This window comes from Haematobia irritans, chromosome 2, assembly GCF_050003625.1.
Source record: "Haematobia irritans isolate KBUSLIRL chromosome 2, ASM5000362v1, whole genome shotgun sequence".
Classification (NCBI taxonomy): domain Eukaryota; kingdom Metazoa; phylum Arthropoda; class Insecta; order Diptera; family Muscidae; genus Haematobia; species Haematobia irritans.
Genome location: NC_134398.1, coordinates 178,773,778 through 178,793,487, shown reverse-complemented (window position 1 = coordinate 178,793,487; position 19,710 = coordinate 178,773,778). Strand labels below are relative to the sequence as shown.

Sequence of the window (19,710 nt, the reverse complement as noted above, 5' to 3'; positions counted from 1 at the left end):
TCACACATTCATTTCCCATTACAATTTATTAAAATTTACCTTTTTACCCAATTTGATTTGATATACAGAAGCAGTTTGTTGTTGTCTTCCTATTTTCTAAAAAAAAACAAGTAAGGAATGTCTGAAGTCGGGCGGGGCCGACTATATTATACCCTGCACCACTTGGTAGATCTAAATTTTCGATACCATATCACATCCGTCAAATGTGTTGGGGGTATGTATAAAGGTTTGTCCCAAATACATACATTTAAATATCACTCGATCTGGATAGAATTTGATAGACTTCTACAAAATCTATGGACTCAAAATTTAAGTCGGCTAATGCACTAGGGTGGAACACAATTTTAGTAAAAAAAGGAAACTTCGAAAAAGTTTATTTATGATTTATCGCTCGATATACATGTATTAGAAGTTTAGGAAAATTAGAGTCATTTTTACAACTTTTCGACTAAGCAGTGGCGATTTTACAAGGAAGATGTTGGTATTTTGACCATTTTTGTCGAAATCAGAAAAACATATACATCCCTTTCCGACCTATAGCCGATCCACGTGATAGATTTTCCTAAATTTTTGAATGCTGTTATTTATGTGTACATAGAACATTTTAAATTATTAAGTTTGTTCAGTTGGATCCTGTATCCTGCTTTTTCAGGATACGCACAATTGTTGCAGTCCGGTTTAATTTCCAAATAAAAAAGCAATCTTTTTGAAACAATTGATATTCATATATTATTCATATTTTTTATTTTTCAGTGTGGTATTTTACGAAACAATTTTGTTTTTTACTTAGACATAAATATACTTTACATTTTGAACAATATGTACGCGTTCTTGATTTACATCCGACAAGTCGGCAGCATCTTGCTGATGACAAATCATGCTCAAGAGGCCAGTGTTTGTATCCATCAAGTCTTTTGTCTTGGCATGGTTGTTCGGATGGACGATATTTTTTGGAAACATTCTGGGGTTCTTCATCTTCATCTTCATATTCAATATTTTGTTTTTTTTTTTCTATACATACTAGTTGTTTAGCTAATGCCATTTTAAAACTCAACAAGTCATGAGTATTTTTTCGAGGTTGGGAATTTATTTTGCAATCATCTCTGTATTGCATCCAGGAGTTGCAGCACCCAAGATCAATGAAATGTATGAAAACTTTTAAAGTCCATTTTCGCGTTTTAAAAAATGACCTGTATGATTCCATTAATTGATCGCAAACATCAACGCCGCCCATAGTCTTGTTGTATTCCCTGACTATTCTAGGAACTGGAACTTCCACATACCTTTTCTCTTTTTTTTCCCAACGTTTCACTTGTTCAACTGGGCCACACCCGTAAACTGAAGATGCAAGAATTACCGACTTTGAATCCTTCCACTGCACCAAGACAATATTGTCTTCACTATGACAAAATTCCTCCATGTCACCTCTTTTCATGTGTTTCTCATTCGTGAAATGAACGTTTTTTATTCTATTCCTCATTATTGTTCCAGTAGCATAGATTCCACGTTCCAACAGAGCTTTTAGTAGTGGTATTGTCGTAAAATAACGGTCACAAAACAGTTTGGAACCTTCAGGAAGTGTTTCAGCCAAACGCAAAACAAAGCCTGGTCCTATGCCCAAATTCGTGCATGGAAGTGGTGTAGTCTTGCCTTGATAAATCTCAAAATCAAGGACCAGACCCTCAGAGGTGGTTAAAACTTCGTTTTTTAATCCCACTCCTCTACGTTTATTTGGGAGGCTTTGTCTAACAGGGCACCGACCAGTAAATGGTATCATTTGTTCATCTATTGAGTAATTAGCGTTGGACTTTCTTGGAATATTTCTACAAGCAGATCTAAAACGCTCAAGTAGCGGATTTATTTTCCATAACACGTTTGATTGTTTCTCTGCATCTGTTACTTCATTGTTGTCCACCACATGTAGACACATACGCAAGAGCAAGAATCGATCACGACTCATAGTATCAGCTACAATAGGGAGTCTTGTGGCTTTCTCCCAGTACATGCGTATCCTTGGATAACGAATGCAGCCCATCGCAAGGACGATACCAAAAAAATTTTTCATTTCACCTACTGATGCTCCCAACACTTTAATGCTCCCCTTCTCGGCAAGATGGTACCTGTTTGTGTACTCCGTTACTTTTTCAAAAAACTCATCATTGAAATATACGGAAAAATAATCATAAGGGGACTTTACAGGTCTGTTTGTGTCCACAGTTTCACAAGAGCTGCTTTCCAACAGAATCTCAAAAGGTCTTTTTTTCCAAATAACACGACGATTGGTAGTGTGACCTTCATCTGCAGGTGTCTCTAAAACAGCATTTACCTCGTCTTCATCGTCGCTTTCCTTGTCTGCCAAATTATTTCTTGCAACGGGTAACTCCCAAGTGGCATCCGCACACTCATCATCACTACTAAAGTCTTCCAAATCCGAATTTAAAAGTTCAGCTAAGATAGCGTCTTCAATTAGTCCACCTAAGAAAAAGAACAATAAAAGTTCATTTATTTTTAGAAAAAAGGCCTAACACGCACAATTGTAGCACTTCAAACAAATTTGACCAAAAAATATCAAAAAACATAAAATAATCACGAAGTTACTGTTTGCATACAATATTTAATATGTTTTCTTATTGAAAACACTTGTTTGATGAAATATTCCACAATTTAAATAATTTTAATTTATTTGCAAACTTACCTCTTCCACTCATTTTTACAAATGCGCAAAGTACACTGCTGAAACTACAAAATTAATATGAAAAACAAATATTTATAACGGTTCTTCAGATTCTTAGACAAAGAGAGAGCATACACAATTATTGTTTTGCCGCTCTAATCGCAGTACGTCATATATTATAGAAATTATAGAGACTTAAACTTACCCGCACAATTGTGCGTACACGGTCGGAAAGGGATATGGGAGCTATATCTAAATCTGAACCGATTTCAACCAAATTTGGCACGCATAGCAACAATACTAATTCTACTCCCTGTGCAAAATTTCAACTAAATCGGAGCCAAAAATTGGCCTCTGTGGTCATATGAGTGTAAATCGGGCGAAAGCTATATATGGGAGCTATATCTAAATCTGAATCGATTTCAACCAAATTTGGCACGCATAGCTACAATACCAATTCTACTTCCTGTGCAAAATTTCAACCAAATTGGGGTAAAACTCTGGCTTCTGGGACCGTATTAGTCCATATCGGGCGAAAGATATATATGGGAGCTATATCTAAATCTGAACCGATTTCAATAAAATTTGGCAAACTTGACTATAGTACTAATTGTTCCTCTTGTGCAAAATTTTAAGAAAATTAGGGTAAAACTCTGGCTTCTGGGGCCATATAAGTCCATATCGGGCGAAATATATATATATGGGAGCTATATCTAAATCTGAACCGATTTCAACCAAATTTGGCATGCATAGCAACAATGCTAATTCTACTCCCTGTGCAAAACTTCAACTAAATCGGAGCAAAAAATTGGCCTCTGTGGTCATATGAGTGTAAATCGGGCGAAAGCTATATATGGGAGCTATATCTAAATCTGAACCGATTTCAACCAAATTTGGCACGCATAGCTACAATACCAATTCTACTCCCTGTGCAAAATTTCAACCAAATTGGGGTAAAACTCTGGCTTCTGGGACCGTATTAGTCCATTTCGGGCGAAAGATATATATGGGAGCTATATCTAAATCTGAACCGATTTCAATAAAATTTGGCACACTTGACTATAGTACTAATTGTTCCTCTTATGCAAAATTTTAAGAAAATTAGGGTAAAACTCTGGCTTCTGGGGCCATATAAGTCCATATCGGGCGAAATATATATATGGGAGCTATATCTAAATCTGAACCGATTTCTTCCAAAATCAATAGGGATCTATTCTGAGCCAAAACACATACTTGTGCCAAATTTGAAGTCGATTGGACTAAAACTGCGACCTAGACTTTGATTACAAAAATGTGTTCACGGACAGACGGACATGGCTATATCGACTCAGGAGCCCACCCTAAGCATTTTTGCCAAAGACACCATGTGTCTATCTCGTCTCCTTCTGGGTGTTGCAAACATATGCACTAACTTATAATACCCTGTTCCACAGTGTGGAGCAGGGTATAAAAAGACTTATCAACATTTGGAAAAACTCATTCCTTCATAGATATTCACATAAGGGACATTTCTTTGATTATAATCCAGAATGGGGAAGGAAAATAATCAAGAAAAGGTTATGGGGTCATCAAGAATTTCGATTTGTATCCCAAATGTTATTTATGTTTGTTGCATGCATTTTGAGAATATGAAGGGATTGTTTTTTTCTTTCTCAAGATTGGGTCACATAGAGATTTACCAATGTGCACAGTGGTATGTGTTCGCCGATGATGGATATGAGATGAGATAAACCCTTCCTATACCACTTGACAAAAAAAACCAACATATTTTTCCTATTTTATTTGGGGGTTTTGTGGTTTCGATTTCAATCTATGTTAGATCTTATGGGCAACAAAAAAGAATTGAATATTTATTAAGAGGAAATTTATGACAAGGATATGCTTATTTGAATAATGAAATCAAATACAAACACATGCTTATCGAGAGATAAATAGACAAACAAACACACACACACACATACCGTTAGCAGAGAGGGAGAGAAAAGACACAGATATCCTTTGCCCACACACTCATACTCCAATACATATGTGTCCTTGTTATAAATTTTTTAACGAACTTGATAAAGTGTTGTTACCCAATTTTATTATTCTCTTTTTTGGCTTTTTTCCCCTATATCAAGAAATTCAATGTATACTTCTTTGATTTTTCGTTTGGAGAATCCTTTGATCTGTTTTCCTTTATTTTATTATTTGTTGCATGTGTTTTCTCCCTATTATTCATTGGCAAATCCTTTTTCTTCTCTTACAGACTCCAGAGAATTGTAAAACAGAACAAGATTGTACAGCAATGATGGTGTCTTGGGAAGGCGAAGCTGAAATCCAATCGGGTGATATATTAATTGTTGAAATAAACGATGCCCTCTTGAATCCCAAGGATGTAAATCTAACAACCAGGTAAGTGAGGTTCAATGGTCATTAATACACACGGAACACTGGGAATAAACCTAATATTTTTGGAAGAGCAATAAGAAAATCAAAAATTTAAATTTGTTCGAATATTAAAAGACCATAAAAAATTAGTATCGAGGTCATAAGGACCAAGGCATACTACGATTTTTCAAAATCAGGTTGGGTTGATGCCTTTCAGGAAGTACAATCACAAATCAGTCTTTATACTAAACAAACTATTAAATCAGATTAGGCATCCGTAATTATAGGACTCTAAATTTACACAATAATTAAAATAAATAAATGGTGATTATAACAAATTTTATAAATTGTCTTTTTAAAATGTTAGGTTAGGTTAGGTTAAGGTGGCAGCCCGATTAAGATTCAGGCTCACTTAGACTATTCAGTCCATTGTGATACCACATTAACTAAAAGTACCTATTACATATGGGCACTTCTAGTTTTAACCGTTGAACCTTCTCGATTATATTCTTCTGTTGAACCAACCAGATTGTTCCAAAAACAGTAGCAGACTGCTTAAGTTAACGTTTTCCAGATCCGCCAGTAATCTGAAGCTATATGCTCCTAAAAGTTGCTTGCGCTTTACACAAAATGCAGGACACTCACATAAGAGGTGTTTAATTGATTCTTTTTTCCTCCGCATCATGACAGCTCATACAATAGTCATTATACTTCGCGCCAATAGTTTTTGCAAAATCGCCTATCAGGCGATTTTTTTTAAAATGTTACTTCTTAGAAATTTTGACACTAGCTATTTAAATTTGTGTCTCTCCTGTAGCATTGAAAAATTACGAACTTTCTTTAATGTAGATTAGGTTAGGGCAGTTGAGGACAATACTTCCTCAAAGTAATTTTCTCAACTACGTCTTCCTAAAGTGATGTTCTTTAAAATCGCTCAAGATTCAATGTTGCATAAAACATCCACCCAGAGGCCCTTATAAAGGCGAGTATGTTCCTTAAGTTACACTTCCGCTGATCGGTTAGAGCCTGACAGAATAAGGAACCCAGTATCAAGTGTCCTTTAAAGCTGGACAGTGGCATAGGAAGCGATACGAGTATTCCGTAATTTCCGGGCCCAGATCACGTTTGCCATAGGTGGTAGAATTCTACCAACAATGGTCAATTTTTTTCTGCTTGGTAGATTGGTAGAATTCTTGCTTTTTGGTAGATTTTTAAATTATTCCTCTCCGACCAAGAAGCACTTCACAAATTTTCTGTAGAAATAAAACATTGACAAAATTTTCTATGGAAATAAAATTTTGACAAAATTTTTTATTTAAATAAAAGTTTGAAAAAATTTTTCTCAAATTTTCTCAAAATTTTATTTCATTAGAAAATTTATTAAAATTTTACCAAAATCAGTAGTCATTTACCATCTATGACACAAGCTTTACTGTAATATTAGTTTAAGGTAATTACTCTTGCAATTATTAAATATCTTTTTTATGTCGTGCTGTATTAGTATTTTATTAATAGACGTATTTTTTGCAAAAGCAATTGACGAAAATTTAATATAAAATACATAAATCATCCCTGATGAGGCTGGAAATAATTCCAGCGAAACGTTGAATAGAAATAATGGAATAATTTAATTGTTTTATTCGCATTTTATAGTGACCTTGAAAGCGCATTAAAAAACATACCAAAAATAAAAAGCTAAAAATTTTGATAAAATTTTCTATAGAAATAAAATTTTGCAAAAATTTTCTATAGGAATAAAAATCAAATTTTCTATAGAAATAAAATTTTGCCAAAACTATCTATAGACATAAATTTTCTTCTACGAAAAATGTTGGCAACATTTTTTATTGAAATAAAAGTTGAACAAAATTTTCTATAGTAATAAGATTTTATCAAAATTTTATTTCATTAGAAAAATTGTTTAAATGTTAGCAAAATTTTCTATAGAAATAAAATTTTGATAAAATTTTCTATAGAAATAAAATTTTTAACAAAATTTTGTACAGAAATAAAATCTTGCAAAAATTTTCAATAGAAATCAAATTCTGCAAAAATTCATAGAAATAAAATTTTGACAAAATTTTCTATAGAAAAAAACAAATGGTTGTCTATAGAAATAAAGAAGTAAAATTTTGACAAAATTTTCGTTGGAAATAAAATTTTGACAAAATTTTCGTTGGAAATAAAATTTTGACAAAATTTTCGTTGAAAATAAAATTTTGACAAAATTTTCTATAAAAATAAAATTTTGACAAAATTTTTTATAGAAATAAAATTTTGACAAATTTTCTATAGAAATAAAATTTTGACAAAATTTTCTATAGAAATAAAATTTTGGTAAAATGTTTTATAGAAATAAAGTTTTGATAAAATATTTTATGTAAATAAAATTTTAACAACATTTTCTAAAGAAATAGAGTTTTGACAAAATATTCTATATATTTTCTATAGAAATAAATATTTGACAAAATTTTCTATGGAAATAAAATTTTGACAAAATTTTCTACAGAAATAAAATTTTGACAAAATTTTCTATAGAAATAAAAATTTGACAAAATGTTCTATAGAAATAAAATGTTGACAAAATTTTCTATATATACCTAAACCGATTTCAACCAAATTTGATACAGACAGTTGGAATGTTAATTCCACTTCCTGTGCAAAATTTCAAGTAAATCGGAGTAAAAGATTGGGAATCTGAACGGATTTCAATAAAATTTGACAACACTATTAATTGTACTCTTAGTGCAAAATTTCAACCAAATTGGGGTAAACTATGGCTTCTGGAACCATATTAGTCCATATCGGGCGAAATATATATATATATATATATATATATATAGATATATATATATATATATATATATATATATATATATATATATATATATATATATATATATATATATATATATATATATATATATATATATATATATATATATATATATATATATATATATATATATATATATATATATATATATTTATATATATATATATATATATATATATATATATATATATATATATATATATATATATATATATATATATATATATATATATATATATATATATCTAAGTCGCAGTTTTAGTCCAATCGACTTCAAATTTGGTACAAGTATATATATATATATATATATATATGTATATATATATATATATATGTATATATATATATATATATATATATATATATATATATATATATATATATATATATATATATATATATATATATATATATATATATATATATATATATATATATATATATATATATATATATATATATATATATATATATATATATATATATATATATATATATATATATATATATATATATATATATATATATATATATATATACATATATATATATATATATATACTTGTACCAAATTTGAAGTCGATTGGACTAAAACTGCGACTTAGACTTTGATCACAAAAATGCGTTCACATACAGACGGACATGGCTATATCGACTCAGGAGCCCACCATGAGCATTTTTGCCAAAGACACCATTTGCAAACATATGCACTAACTTATAATACCCTGTTCCACAATGTGGCGCAGGGTATAAAAATGTTTGTCTATAGAAATAACATTTTGATACAATTTTCTATAGAAATAAAATTTTGACAAAATTTTCGTTGGAAATAAAATTTTGACAAAATTTTCGTTGGAAATAAAATTTTGACAAAATTTTCTATAGAAATCAAAATTTGCTAAAGAAATAAAATTTTGACAAAATTTTCTGAAAAAATAAAATTTTGATAAAATAATTTATATAAATAAAATTTTAACAACATTTTTTATAGAAATAGAGTTTTGACAAAATATTCTACATAAATAAAATTTTGGCAAAATTTTCTATATAAATAAAATTTTGTCAAAATTTTCTATAGAAATAAAATTTTGGCAAAATTTTCTATAGAAATAAAATTTTGAAAAAATTTTCTATAGAAATAAAATTTTGACAATATTTTCTATAGAAGTAAAATTTTGACAAAATTTTCTTTAGAAGTAAAATTTTGATAAAATTTTCTATAGAAATAAAGTTTTGACAAAATATTCTCTATAAATAAAATTTTAGCAAAATATTCTATATAAATAAAATTTTGGCAAAATTTTCTATAGAAATAAAATTTTGACAAAATTTTCTACAGAAATAAAATTTTGAAAAAATTTTCTATAGAAGTAACATTTTGACAAAATTTTCTATAGAAATTAAAATTAACAAAATTTTCTATAGATATAAAATGTTGACACAATTTTCTATAAAAATAAAATTCGTTTCTTTCATTCTTCGAAGTAAAATCTTGACAAAATTTTCGTTGGAAATAACATTTTGACAAAATTTTCTATAGAAATAAAATTTTGACAAAATTTTCTATAGAAATAAAATGTTGACAAAATTTTCTATAGAAATAAAATTTTGACAAAATTTTCTATATATACCTAAACCGATTTCAACCAAATTTGATACAGACAGTTGGAATGTTAATTCCACTTCCTGTGCAAAATTTCAAGTAAATCGGAGTAAAAGATTGGCCACTGTGGTCATATGAGTGTAAATCGGGCGAACGATATATATGGGAATCTGAACGGATTTCAATAAAATTTGGCGCACTTGACTACACTATTAATTGTACTCCTAATGCAAAATTTCAACCAAATTGGGGTAAACTATGGCTTCTGGAACCATATTAGTCCATATCGGGCGAAAGATATATATGGGGGCTATATCTAAATCTCAACCGATTTCAATAAAATTTGGCACACTTGACTATAGTACTAATTGTTCTTCTTGTGCAAAAATTTAAGCAAATTACGGCGAAACTCTGGCTTCTGGGACCATATAAGTCCATATCGGGCGAAAGATATAAATGGGAGCTATATCTAAATCTGAACCGATTTCTTCCACAATCAATAGGATTCTATTATGGGTCAAGACTCATACTTGTACCAATTTTGAAGTCGATTGGACTAAAACTGCGACCTAGACTTTGATCACAAAAATGTGTTCACAGACAGACGGGCTACATCGACTCAGGAGCCCACCCTGACCATTTTTGCCAAAGACACCATGTGTATATCTCGTCTCCTTCTGGGTGTTGCAAACATATGCACTAACTTATAATACCCTGTTCCACAGTGTGGCGCAGGGTATAAAAATGTTTGTCTATAGAAATAAAATTTTGATAAAATTTTCTATAGAAGTTAAATTTTGACAAAATTTTCGTTGGAAATAAAATTTTGACAAAATTTTCGTTGGAAATAAAATTTTGACAAAATTTTCTATAGAAATAAAATTTTGAAAAAATTTTCTGAAGAAATAACTTTTTGGTAAAATTTTTTTATAGAAATAAAGTTTTGACAAAATATTTTATATAAATAAAATGTTAACATCATTTTTTATAGAAATATAGTTTTGACAAAATATTCTATATAAATAAAATATTTGCAAAATTTTCTATAGAAATAAAGTTTTGAAAAAATTTTCTATAGAAATAAAATTTTGACAAATTTTTCTATAGAAGTAAAATTTGGATAAATTTTCTATAGAAATAAAAATTAACAAAATTTTCTATAGAAATAAAGTTTTGATAAAATATTCTATATAAATAAAATTTTAGCAATATATTCTATATAAATAAAATTTTGGCAAAATTTTCTACTGAAATAAAATTTTGACAAAATTTTCTATAGAAATAAAATTTTGAAAAAATTTTCTATAGAAATAAAATGTTCACAAAATTTTCTATAGAAATAAAAATTAATAAAATTTTCTATAGAAATAAACTATTGACAAAATTTTCTAAAGAAATAAAATTCTTTTCTTTCTTTCTTCGGTTTCTCATGTTTCCCAATTTACTTCACTGTGTTCCTGCTCGGGCTCCACATAAAAGTAGAAAAAAGTAGAAGGAAAGAAGCAGGGATTCCCAGGTTAAAATCAGTCCATGGGGTATTTTTATGCGAAGTCTTGTTAATAATTTTATGGTAATAAAATACTTAGTTCACCACGTATCATTAAAAACAACTAACTTAACATCAGATAACCACTTTCCCCAACCTAACCCACTGTGTAACAGAAAACAAAAAAAATGTTCTTTTATAATTGATAGTTTTTCCTATTGTTCATTTCCTTGGTCATTTCGAAAATAAATGTCTTTAGAGAGTATTTAGTCTTTTTGTATTCATTTTATAGCTTGATGTAATTATAAGAAAATGGAATTTTAATGTCTTTTTTTGGCATTTGGTAGTTTATCTCAGTTTCTTTAGTTTATTTTTTTATCGGGGATATAACATAGTAGCGTTTTTTCATTTCTTCAATGACTTTTCCATTTTTATCAAGTGTCTCTCTAATTTTTCTATGGCCCTACAGATTCATGTTTTCCTCAAACTAAATTTTAGTACTAAACCTAAGACTAGTGGGAAAACTACCTTTAATATCATCTTACTCGCTTCATTAAATAATAATGGCTCAAAGGAAAAATGTAGGCGAGTTTCCTTGAAACTTTAATATTTTTAAAGCTACCTCAATAACCTTGGAATACTTGAAACGTTTACCATTTCTCTTTAGCAAAAACCGGATGTTAAATAAGATTTTATTAAAGGCGGAGAGGCGTAAACAAGATTCTTTTATTTGTAAAATTACAAGAGGTGAAATTATGTGACGCTCTTTAATTTTGTGCAAGTTCAAAGGAGAGATTATTTTAGTTACCCACCCGATCTGAGATTATATTTCAAAAGAAATTTTCATTCAAATGAGAAGTCTACGTAAAACAATAGATGTTAAGGGCTGGCACTTAAAAGATAAAAAGATTTTTTTTTATAAAGTAAAAATTAAAAATTCCCCAAATTTTTTGTACAACATAACATTGAGTTTCAAAACTCTTTTTTTGTCCGTTAACATTGAAGTTGATGAGTTTGAAGATTATGACAGTAGAAATGATTTTGTTCTATTTTCTGAACTATAATTAAACGGCTTAGTCTGGAATGTAATCATATATGGTCGCTACAAATTTCTATTAGATAAGAGGATATCAAATATTTTTTTAAAAATTCAACAAAAAATATTTTTCATTGTAGTGTATGATTCAAATCATACACAGAAAAAAATTTCAGGAAACATTTTCCAATTAAAATCTTAATTGAGTTTTAAAAAATATTCAATTAAAAATTTAATTGAATCAACAAATTTTTTAATTGAAATAAAAATAAAACACACAAATTAATAGTATCAATTAATTTTTTAATTGGATCAATTAATTTTGTAATTGATACTATCATTTCTGTGATTGAAGACATTTGAATTAAAAAATTAATTGGATCAATTAATTTCGTGATTGAATTAGAAAAAATTGTTTTGTGTGTATAAGAAATAAGTACATACGACCGAAAGTTTGGCCAGGCCGAATCTTATCTACAAGCGAATTACTTGGATTGTGGTAACAGTTACAGATGGCAAGGTGCACTAAACCTTTTTGACATTGTCTTTTAAATTGTAAGTTGGCCCATTTGGATTCTATGCTGGAAGAATAAGTACATACACACAAAAAAATAAAATATGAATTTGTACATAAATTTGTAAATTTTTATAAATTTGTGGACTTTTTCATAAAAAATATGTACACCTACATAATATATTGTTTTCGTAAATACTTGTTATGAATTTTTTATGAATTGTTATGAATTTTTTAATAACACACCTAGACCTCGCTTTGCGTTGCAGATACGTTCCAACAAACACGACGCAAACTGAAACGACGCAAAGTGAATTATGAGTTTCTACGACAAACCATGCAAAGATTGGAAATAGACAACAACGATAACAACGCATCTTCAAAAATATAACGACGCAAAATGAAAACTGGTACTAATTTAGGAGCGATGCAACTTGGAAGCAACGCAAAACGAAACGACGCAAAGCGAGGTCTAGGTGTATATAGGGACGGTTTCATAAAATTAATGAAACTTTACTTAATATATCAAAAATACTGGTTTTCTCTTAGCGTGAGAGAGCCACAACATAGAGTTACTCTCATGTGTATACAACACAAGCATATAATACGAGACAAAAAAACACGTGTGTTTGAGTTTTTCAGTACAGTTTGAGTCTCCGTCGCGATTCGAAGATTATTTATTGCTGTAAAAAAATTGACGCAAAAACAATATTAACTGGAAGCGTTGGTGCTTATGTTTATAAATAATATAAAATATTATAAATATTAATTATATAATTATGTTCTTTGCTGGCTGGACTTTAATGCGGGTTTTAATAAATGGGTTCATACATTTTGACGAATTATGCAGGCATTAAGAATCAGAAATCTAAATGCAAAGTTACATGTAATGCATGACGTTTTTATTATATATTATGTAAAAGTTCATCTATTTATCAATGACAAAAATATGTATACTTCATATATAATATTAAAAATTCCATTCATATTATGTATACATTCGTAGTCAATGAAAACCTGTATTTTTATACCCTCCACCATAGGATGGGGGGTATATTAACTATGTCATTCCGTTTGTAACACATCGAAATATTGATCTAAGACCCCATAAAGTATATATATTCTGGGTCGTGGTGAAATTCTGAGTCGATCTGAGCATGTGCGTCCGTCCGTCTGTTGAAATCACGCTAACTTCTGAACGAAACAAGCTATCGACTTGAAACTTGGAAACTAGGTCGGATGGTATTGCAACTGGGCCATATCGGTCCACTTTTACGTATAGCCCCCATATAAACGGACCCCCAAATTTGGTTTGCGAAGCCTCTAGGAGAAGCAAATTTCATCCGATCCGGCTGAAATTTGGTTCATGGTGTTAGTATATGGTATCTAACAACCATGCAAAAATTGGTCCATATCGGTCCATAATTATATATAGCCCCCATATAAACCGATCCCCCGATTTGGCTTGCAGAGCCTCTAAGCGCAACAATTTTCATCCGATCCGGCTGAAATTTAGTACATGGTGTTAGTATATGGTATCTAACAACCATGCAAAAATTGGTCCATATCGGTCAATAATTATATATAGCCCCCATATAAACCGATCCCCCGATTTGGCTTGCGGAGTCTCTAAGAGAAGCAAATTTCATCCGATCCGGCTGAAATTTGGTACGTGGTGTTAGTATATGGTCTCTAACAACCATTTAAAAATTGGTCCACATCGGTCCATAATTATATATAGCCCCCATATAAACCGATCCCCCGATTTGGCTTGCAGAGCCTCTAAGCGCAACAATTTTCATCCGATCCGGCTGAAATTTGGTACATGGTGTTAGTATATGGTATCTAACAACCATGCAAAAATTGGTCCATATCGGTCCATAATTATATATGGCCCCCATATAAACCGATCACCAGATTTGACCTCCGGAGCCACTTGGAAGACCAAAATTTATCTGATTCAGTTGAAATTTGGTACGTGATGTTAATATATGGCCTCAAACACCCATGCAAAAATTGGTCGATATCGGTCCATAATTATATATAGGCCCCATATAAACCGATCCCCAGATTTGACCTCCGGAGCACCTTGGAAGAGCAAAATTCTTCCCATTCGGTTGAAATTTGGTACGTGATGTTAGTATAGGGTATCCAACAACCATGCAGGAATTGGTTCCTATCAGTCCATAATAATATATAGCTCCCATATAAACCGATCCCCAGATTTGACCTCCGGTGCCTTTTGGAGAAGCAAAATTCATCCGATCTGGTTGAAATTTGGTACGTGGTGGTAGTATATGACATTTAACAACCATGTGAGTTGAAATTTGTGGATGACAGTCTTTCGTAGAAGTTTCTACGCAATCCATGGTGGAGGGTACATAAAATTCGGCCTGGCCGAACTTACGGCCGTATATACTTGTTATTTTATGAATTGTTTTCATATAATTTATGAATCCCGTGTTTGGAAAATTTTCGTGAACACTATTCATAAAATAAATGTATTATTTTTTTGTGTGTACACAAGCCTCTTTATTTCCTGCTCGTTTTATATAGCGGAGACAATAAAGAGTTATGCACCGATATGAACCAATTTTCGCATGGCAATTAGAGAGCATGAGATGATTTGTTTTCCTCCAAAGTGGTTTCGAGGTTAAATCCTGGGTAGGTCGGTTTATATGAAAGCTATATATATAATTATAGACCGATATGAACAAATTTGTGCATGCAAACTACATTTTTGCCTATACTAACATCACGTACCGAATTTCAACCGGATCAGATTAAATTTCTCCCTCCAAGAGGATCCGTAATGCAAATCTGGAGATCGGTTTATATGGGGTCTAAGACCAATGTATTGATGCATTACAAATGGAATGACAGAGGTTTTTTGTTAAAAAATGTTTGAATTATCTATTATAATTTGGATTTTTATACCCTTCACCACTACTGTGGTACAGGGTATAATAAGTTTGTGCATTTGTATATAACGCCGAGAAGGAGTAGTCATAGATCCATCTTTTAGTATACCGATCGGCTTAGAATTAAATTCTGAGTCGATTTAGCGATGTCCGTCTGTCTGTCTGTCTGTTTATGTATTTTTGCGTGCAAAGTCCAGCTCGCAGTTTAAGTCCGATCGTATTCAAAATTGGCATAGGGCTCTTTTTCGACTCAAAGACGATCCTATTGATTTTGGTTTCATTTGGTTCAGATTTAGATATAGCTGCCATATATATATTTAGAATCGATCTGGTCATAAATGACGCATTTATCAACCGATCTTCTTCCAATTTCGTAAAATCTAATATTTTATGAGCCTCGTAAATTTTGCAAAATATCAGTAAAATCGGTTCAGATTTAGATATAGCTCCCATATATAACTTTCGCCCGATTTACACTCTTATGGCCCCAGAGGCCAATATTTTGTTCCAATTTACATGCAATTTTCCACTGGGAGTAGAATTAACATTATAAATATGCACACCGAATTTGGTTGAAATCGGTTCAGATTGAGATATAGCTCACATATACAGCTTTCGCCCGATTTACAGATATGACCACCGTAGATCAAAATTTTCCTCCGATTTAGAAGAATTGTGGACAGTGAATGGAAATAACATTTTTACTATGCATGTCAATTTTAATTGAAATTGGTTCAGATTTAGATATATCTACCATATATCCTATGGCCCCAGAGGCCAATATTATGTTCCGATTTAATTGAAATTTTGAACAAAGAGTAGAATTAACATTATAAATATGCGTACCGAATTTAGTTGAAATCGGTTCAGATTTAGATATTGCTCCCATAAATAGCTTTCGCCCGATTTGCACTCCTATGGGCCCAGAGACCAATCTTTTGTTCCAATTTATGTGAAATTTTTCACAAGGAGTAGAATTAACATTATAAATATGCATACCGAATTTGGCTGAAATCGGTTCAGATTTAAATATAGCTCCCATATATATCTGTCGTCCGATTTACAGATATGACCACCGTAGATAAAAATTTTCCTCCGATTTACTTAGAATTGTGCACAGAAAAAAATTTCACGAAAATTTTTCCAATTAAAGTCTTAAATGAGTTTTAAAAAATATTCAATTAAACATTTAATTAATTCAACAAATTTTTTAATTGACACAAAAGTCAATCACAAAAATTAATAGTATCAATTAATTTTTTAATTGGATCAATTAATTTTGTAATTGACCTTCAATTAATTTTTTAATTGATACTATCATTTCTGTGATTGAAGACATTTCAATTAAAAATTAATTGGATCAATTAATTGAGTGATTGAATCAGAAAAACTAGAGGTATTTTATGATCATAAATAGGTGTGCCAAAAATGGTGAGTATCGGTCAATGTTTTGGTATAGCCCCCATATAGACCGATCTTCTGATTTTACTTCTTGGGCTTATAGAAACCGTAGTTTTTATCAATTTGCCGGAAAATGGAAATCTAGAGGTATTTTAGGACCATAAAGAGGTGTGCCAAAAATTGTGAGTATCGGCCCATGTTTTGGTATAGCCCCCATATAGAGCTATCTCCCGATTTTACTTCTTGGGCTTATAGAAACCGTAGGTTTTATCCAACTTGCCTGAAATTTGAAATCTAGAGGTATTTTATGATCATAAAGAGGTGTGCCGAAAATTGTGAGTATCGGTCCATATTTTGATATAGCCCCCATATAGACCGATTTCCCGATTTTACTTGTTGGGCTTCTAGAATCCGAAGTTTTTATCCTATTTGCCTGTAATAGGAATTCTAGAGGTATTTTCGGGCAATGAAGAGGTGTGCCGAGAACGGTGAGTATCGGTCAATATTTTAGTATATCCCCCATAAGAACGATGTCCCGATTTAACTCCTTGGGTTTCTATAAACCGTAGTTTTTATCCGATTTGCCGGAAATTGTAAATATTCTGGTATTTTAGGCTCACAAAAACGTGTGTCGGATTAAGTTTTTATCGGTCCATTTGGTAATGCCTCCATATAGACCGATTTCACTTCTTGAGGGTATAGAAGGCGCACTGATCATGAAAATTGCTTGAAACTGAATGCAAAATTTCCAGATTTTATTTCTCGTGTGAAAATCTACAGATTTAAGATTTCAAATCAAGACGTTATTTTATAATGTTCTTGCACAATTACAAGAGATATTAATGATTCCTCTAAAACTCAAACAAAAATTGTTCTTATAAATCCAGAATCTTGTATAGTCTTCATCGGTAAAATCTTTACATTTATCTTCGGTATAAATGAAATTTCAAAGGAAACCCTAATAATTGATTCATGGTGGTGGGTATTTAAGATTCGGCCCGGCCGAACTTACTGCTGTATACACTTGTTTTTTAGTAACATTGTGGTCCGTCCCGGTCTTAGACTTTCCTTACTTGTTAAATTTACATTTATTTTGTGACTATGCATAAGGCTCGGCCGGATATACTGGGTTTCCTTTCCAAACGTATTTTTAATGTTTTCTTTCACAGGAAAAAAAAAAGTATATTCATATATATTTTATACGATAACAATAATTGTATATGAGAAAAAAAAGAAAAAATTTTGTTTTTCGACTTTCTTATATCCAAAATCTACTGTATAGGACAAATAAAAATCTTACATCCTAACTCCTATGTAGTGAATGCAAGCAAAATAAAATTTGTAAATATCTGTTTTTACACACCTTCCTTTGGTTTTATGGCAAAGTAACATAAAGAAAAATCATAGCCTTTGGTATTCATAAAAACAAAAACATCGCAATAAAACCTAGAGTAAACGAAACGCAATGGAATATTTGTGGAAGAAAATGCCATTAACTAAAAGAGATTTGTGAAAAACACACAAATGTGGCCAAGTAGGCGTAGCAACACACATACACATACGCAAATGGGCTTTTGAAGGGGTAGTGCCTTCGAAGGCAAATCCCTATAAAAAATTATTTCTATGTGAGATTACTGTTGCTTATTTTATTACTTTCTTAACGAAACACCTATGCTTAATCTTTATATTACATTTGTACATCTGGGTGGTGTTAGACACGCCAATCTTGATTAGAATCAATTGTGAATGGTAATATAGATGTTAGGTGTGGGATATTTTCACATAACATTTTATTGCTTAATTTTTTTTTTTAATTTTCCCTTAACTTTAACTCCTTTTCACATATTGAGATATGTAGAGAATGAATTACGCAATTTCGAAACGTATGGTATAAGTACACTTATAATGTCCTATACAAAAATAGATATGAAGATAGAGTCTTACCTAATATTTTTATATTTTTAAAGATGTTTTTACTTGAAACATAGCGTACTTTTCACTTGAAGTCTAGTCCAGTAATTTGGAAACATAAGATGGCTTTAACACGTTTTTAAAGAACTTTGATAGAATATGAAAAAAAGAAAAACAATCGAATAAATTAAAATTTATTTCCTAGTGGTACGCAAAATTCATATTAAAAGAAGGCCGTAAGTTCGGCCAGGCCAAATTTTATGTACTCTTCACCAGGGCTGTGGAGTCGAGCCAATTTTGCTCGACTCCGACTCCGACTCCAGCATTTTTCATCAGCTCGACTCCGACTCCGACTCCGGAGTCGACACCGGGTAATATAACTAAATCTTATTTTAATGCCACTAATTTGTAGTTCTATTGTGGGGGTACCGTAAGTGGATCGATATAAAGTATCGTATTTATTTATGTGTGCAAAAAAAAAGGTCTTAATTTCACATTAGATGCCAATTGAACTCTATATTTCAAATTTAGGGCAATGTCTAATAAATAAAATAATGATATAATTACCCATCATAATATGAGAAGATACCAACAGTATATGTATTTGTGGACCAAAATTATTGATACTATCTCAAATCCTTTAAATTTGTTGCGAGCTATATAAAGGTTTATATTCCCATATGCATGAATTTAAATCTGAATCGATTTAGACAAAATTGTGTATACTTCTACAAAATCTATGTACTTAAAATTTAAATCTAACGTTATGGGACGTAACACAATTTTAACAAAAAATAAAAATGCAAGGAAAGTCTAAAGTCGGGCGGGCCGATTGTAATATACTCGCACAACTTTGTATTTAGATCTACATTTTGATAAAATCTCAAATCAGACTTCTACAAAATCTCGGGCAATATTTGGGAAATATTTATAATTATTTAGAGAATTTCGCAAAAAT

General features: G+C 30.8%; 1 protein-coding gene across 1 annotated transcript in view; it reads left to right on the top strand.

Annotated features, from left to right (window-relative positions):
- wry (delta and Notch-like EGF repeat containing weary) overlaps positions 1-19,710 on the top strand; it is a 333,478-nt gene that overhangs the window by 200,467 nt on the left and 113,301 nt on the right. The window contains exon 3 of the mRNA XM_075296948.1: positions 4,923-5,068. Within this exon, the coding sequence (XP_075153063.1) occupies positions 4,923-5,068 (146 nt within the window). The remainder of the gene's footprint in view (positions 1-4,922; positions 5,069-19,710) is intronic.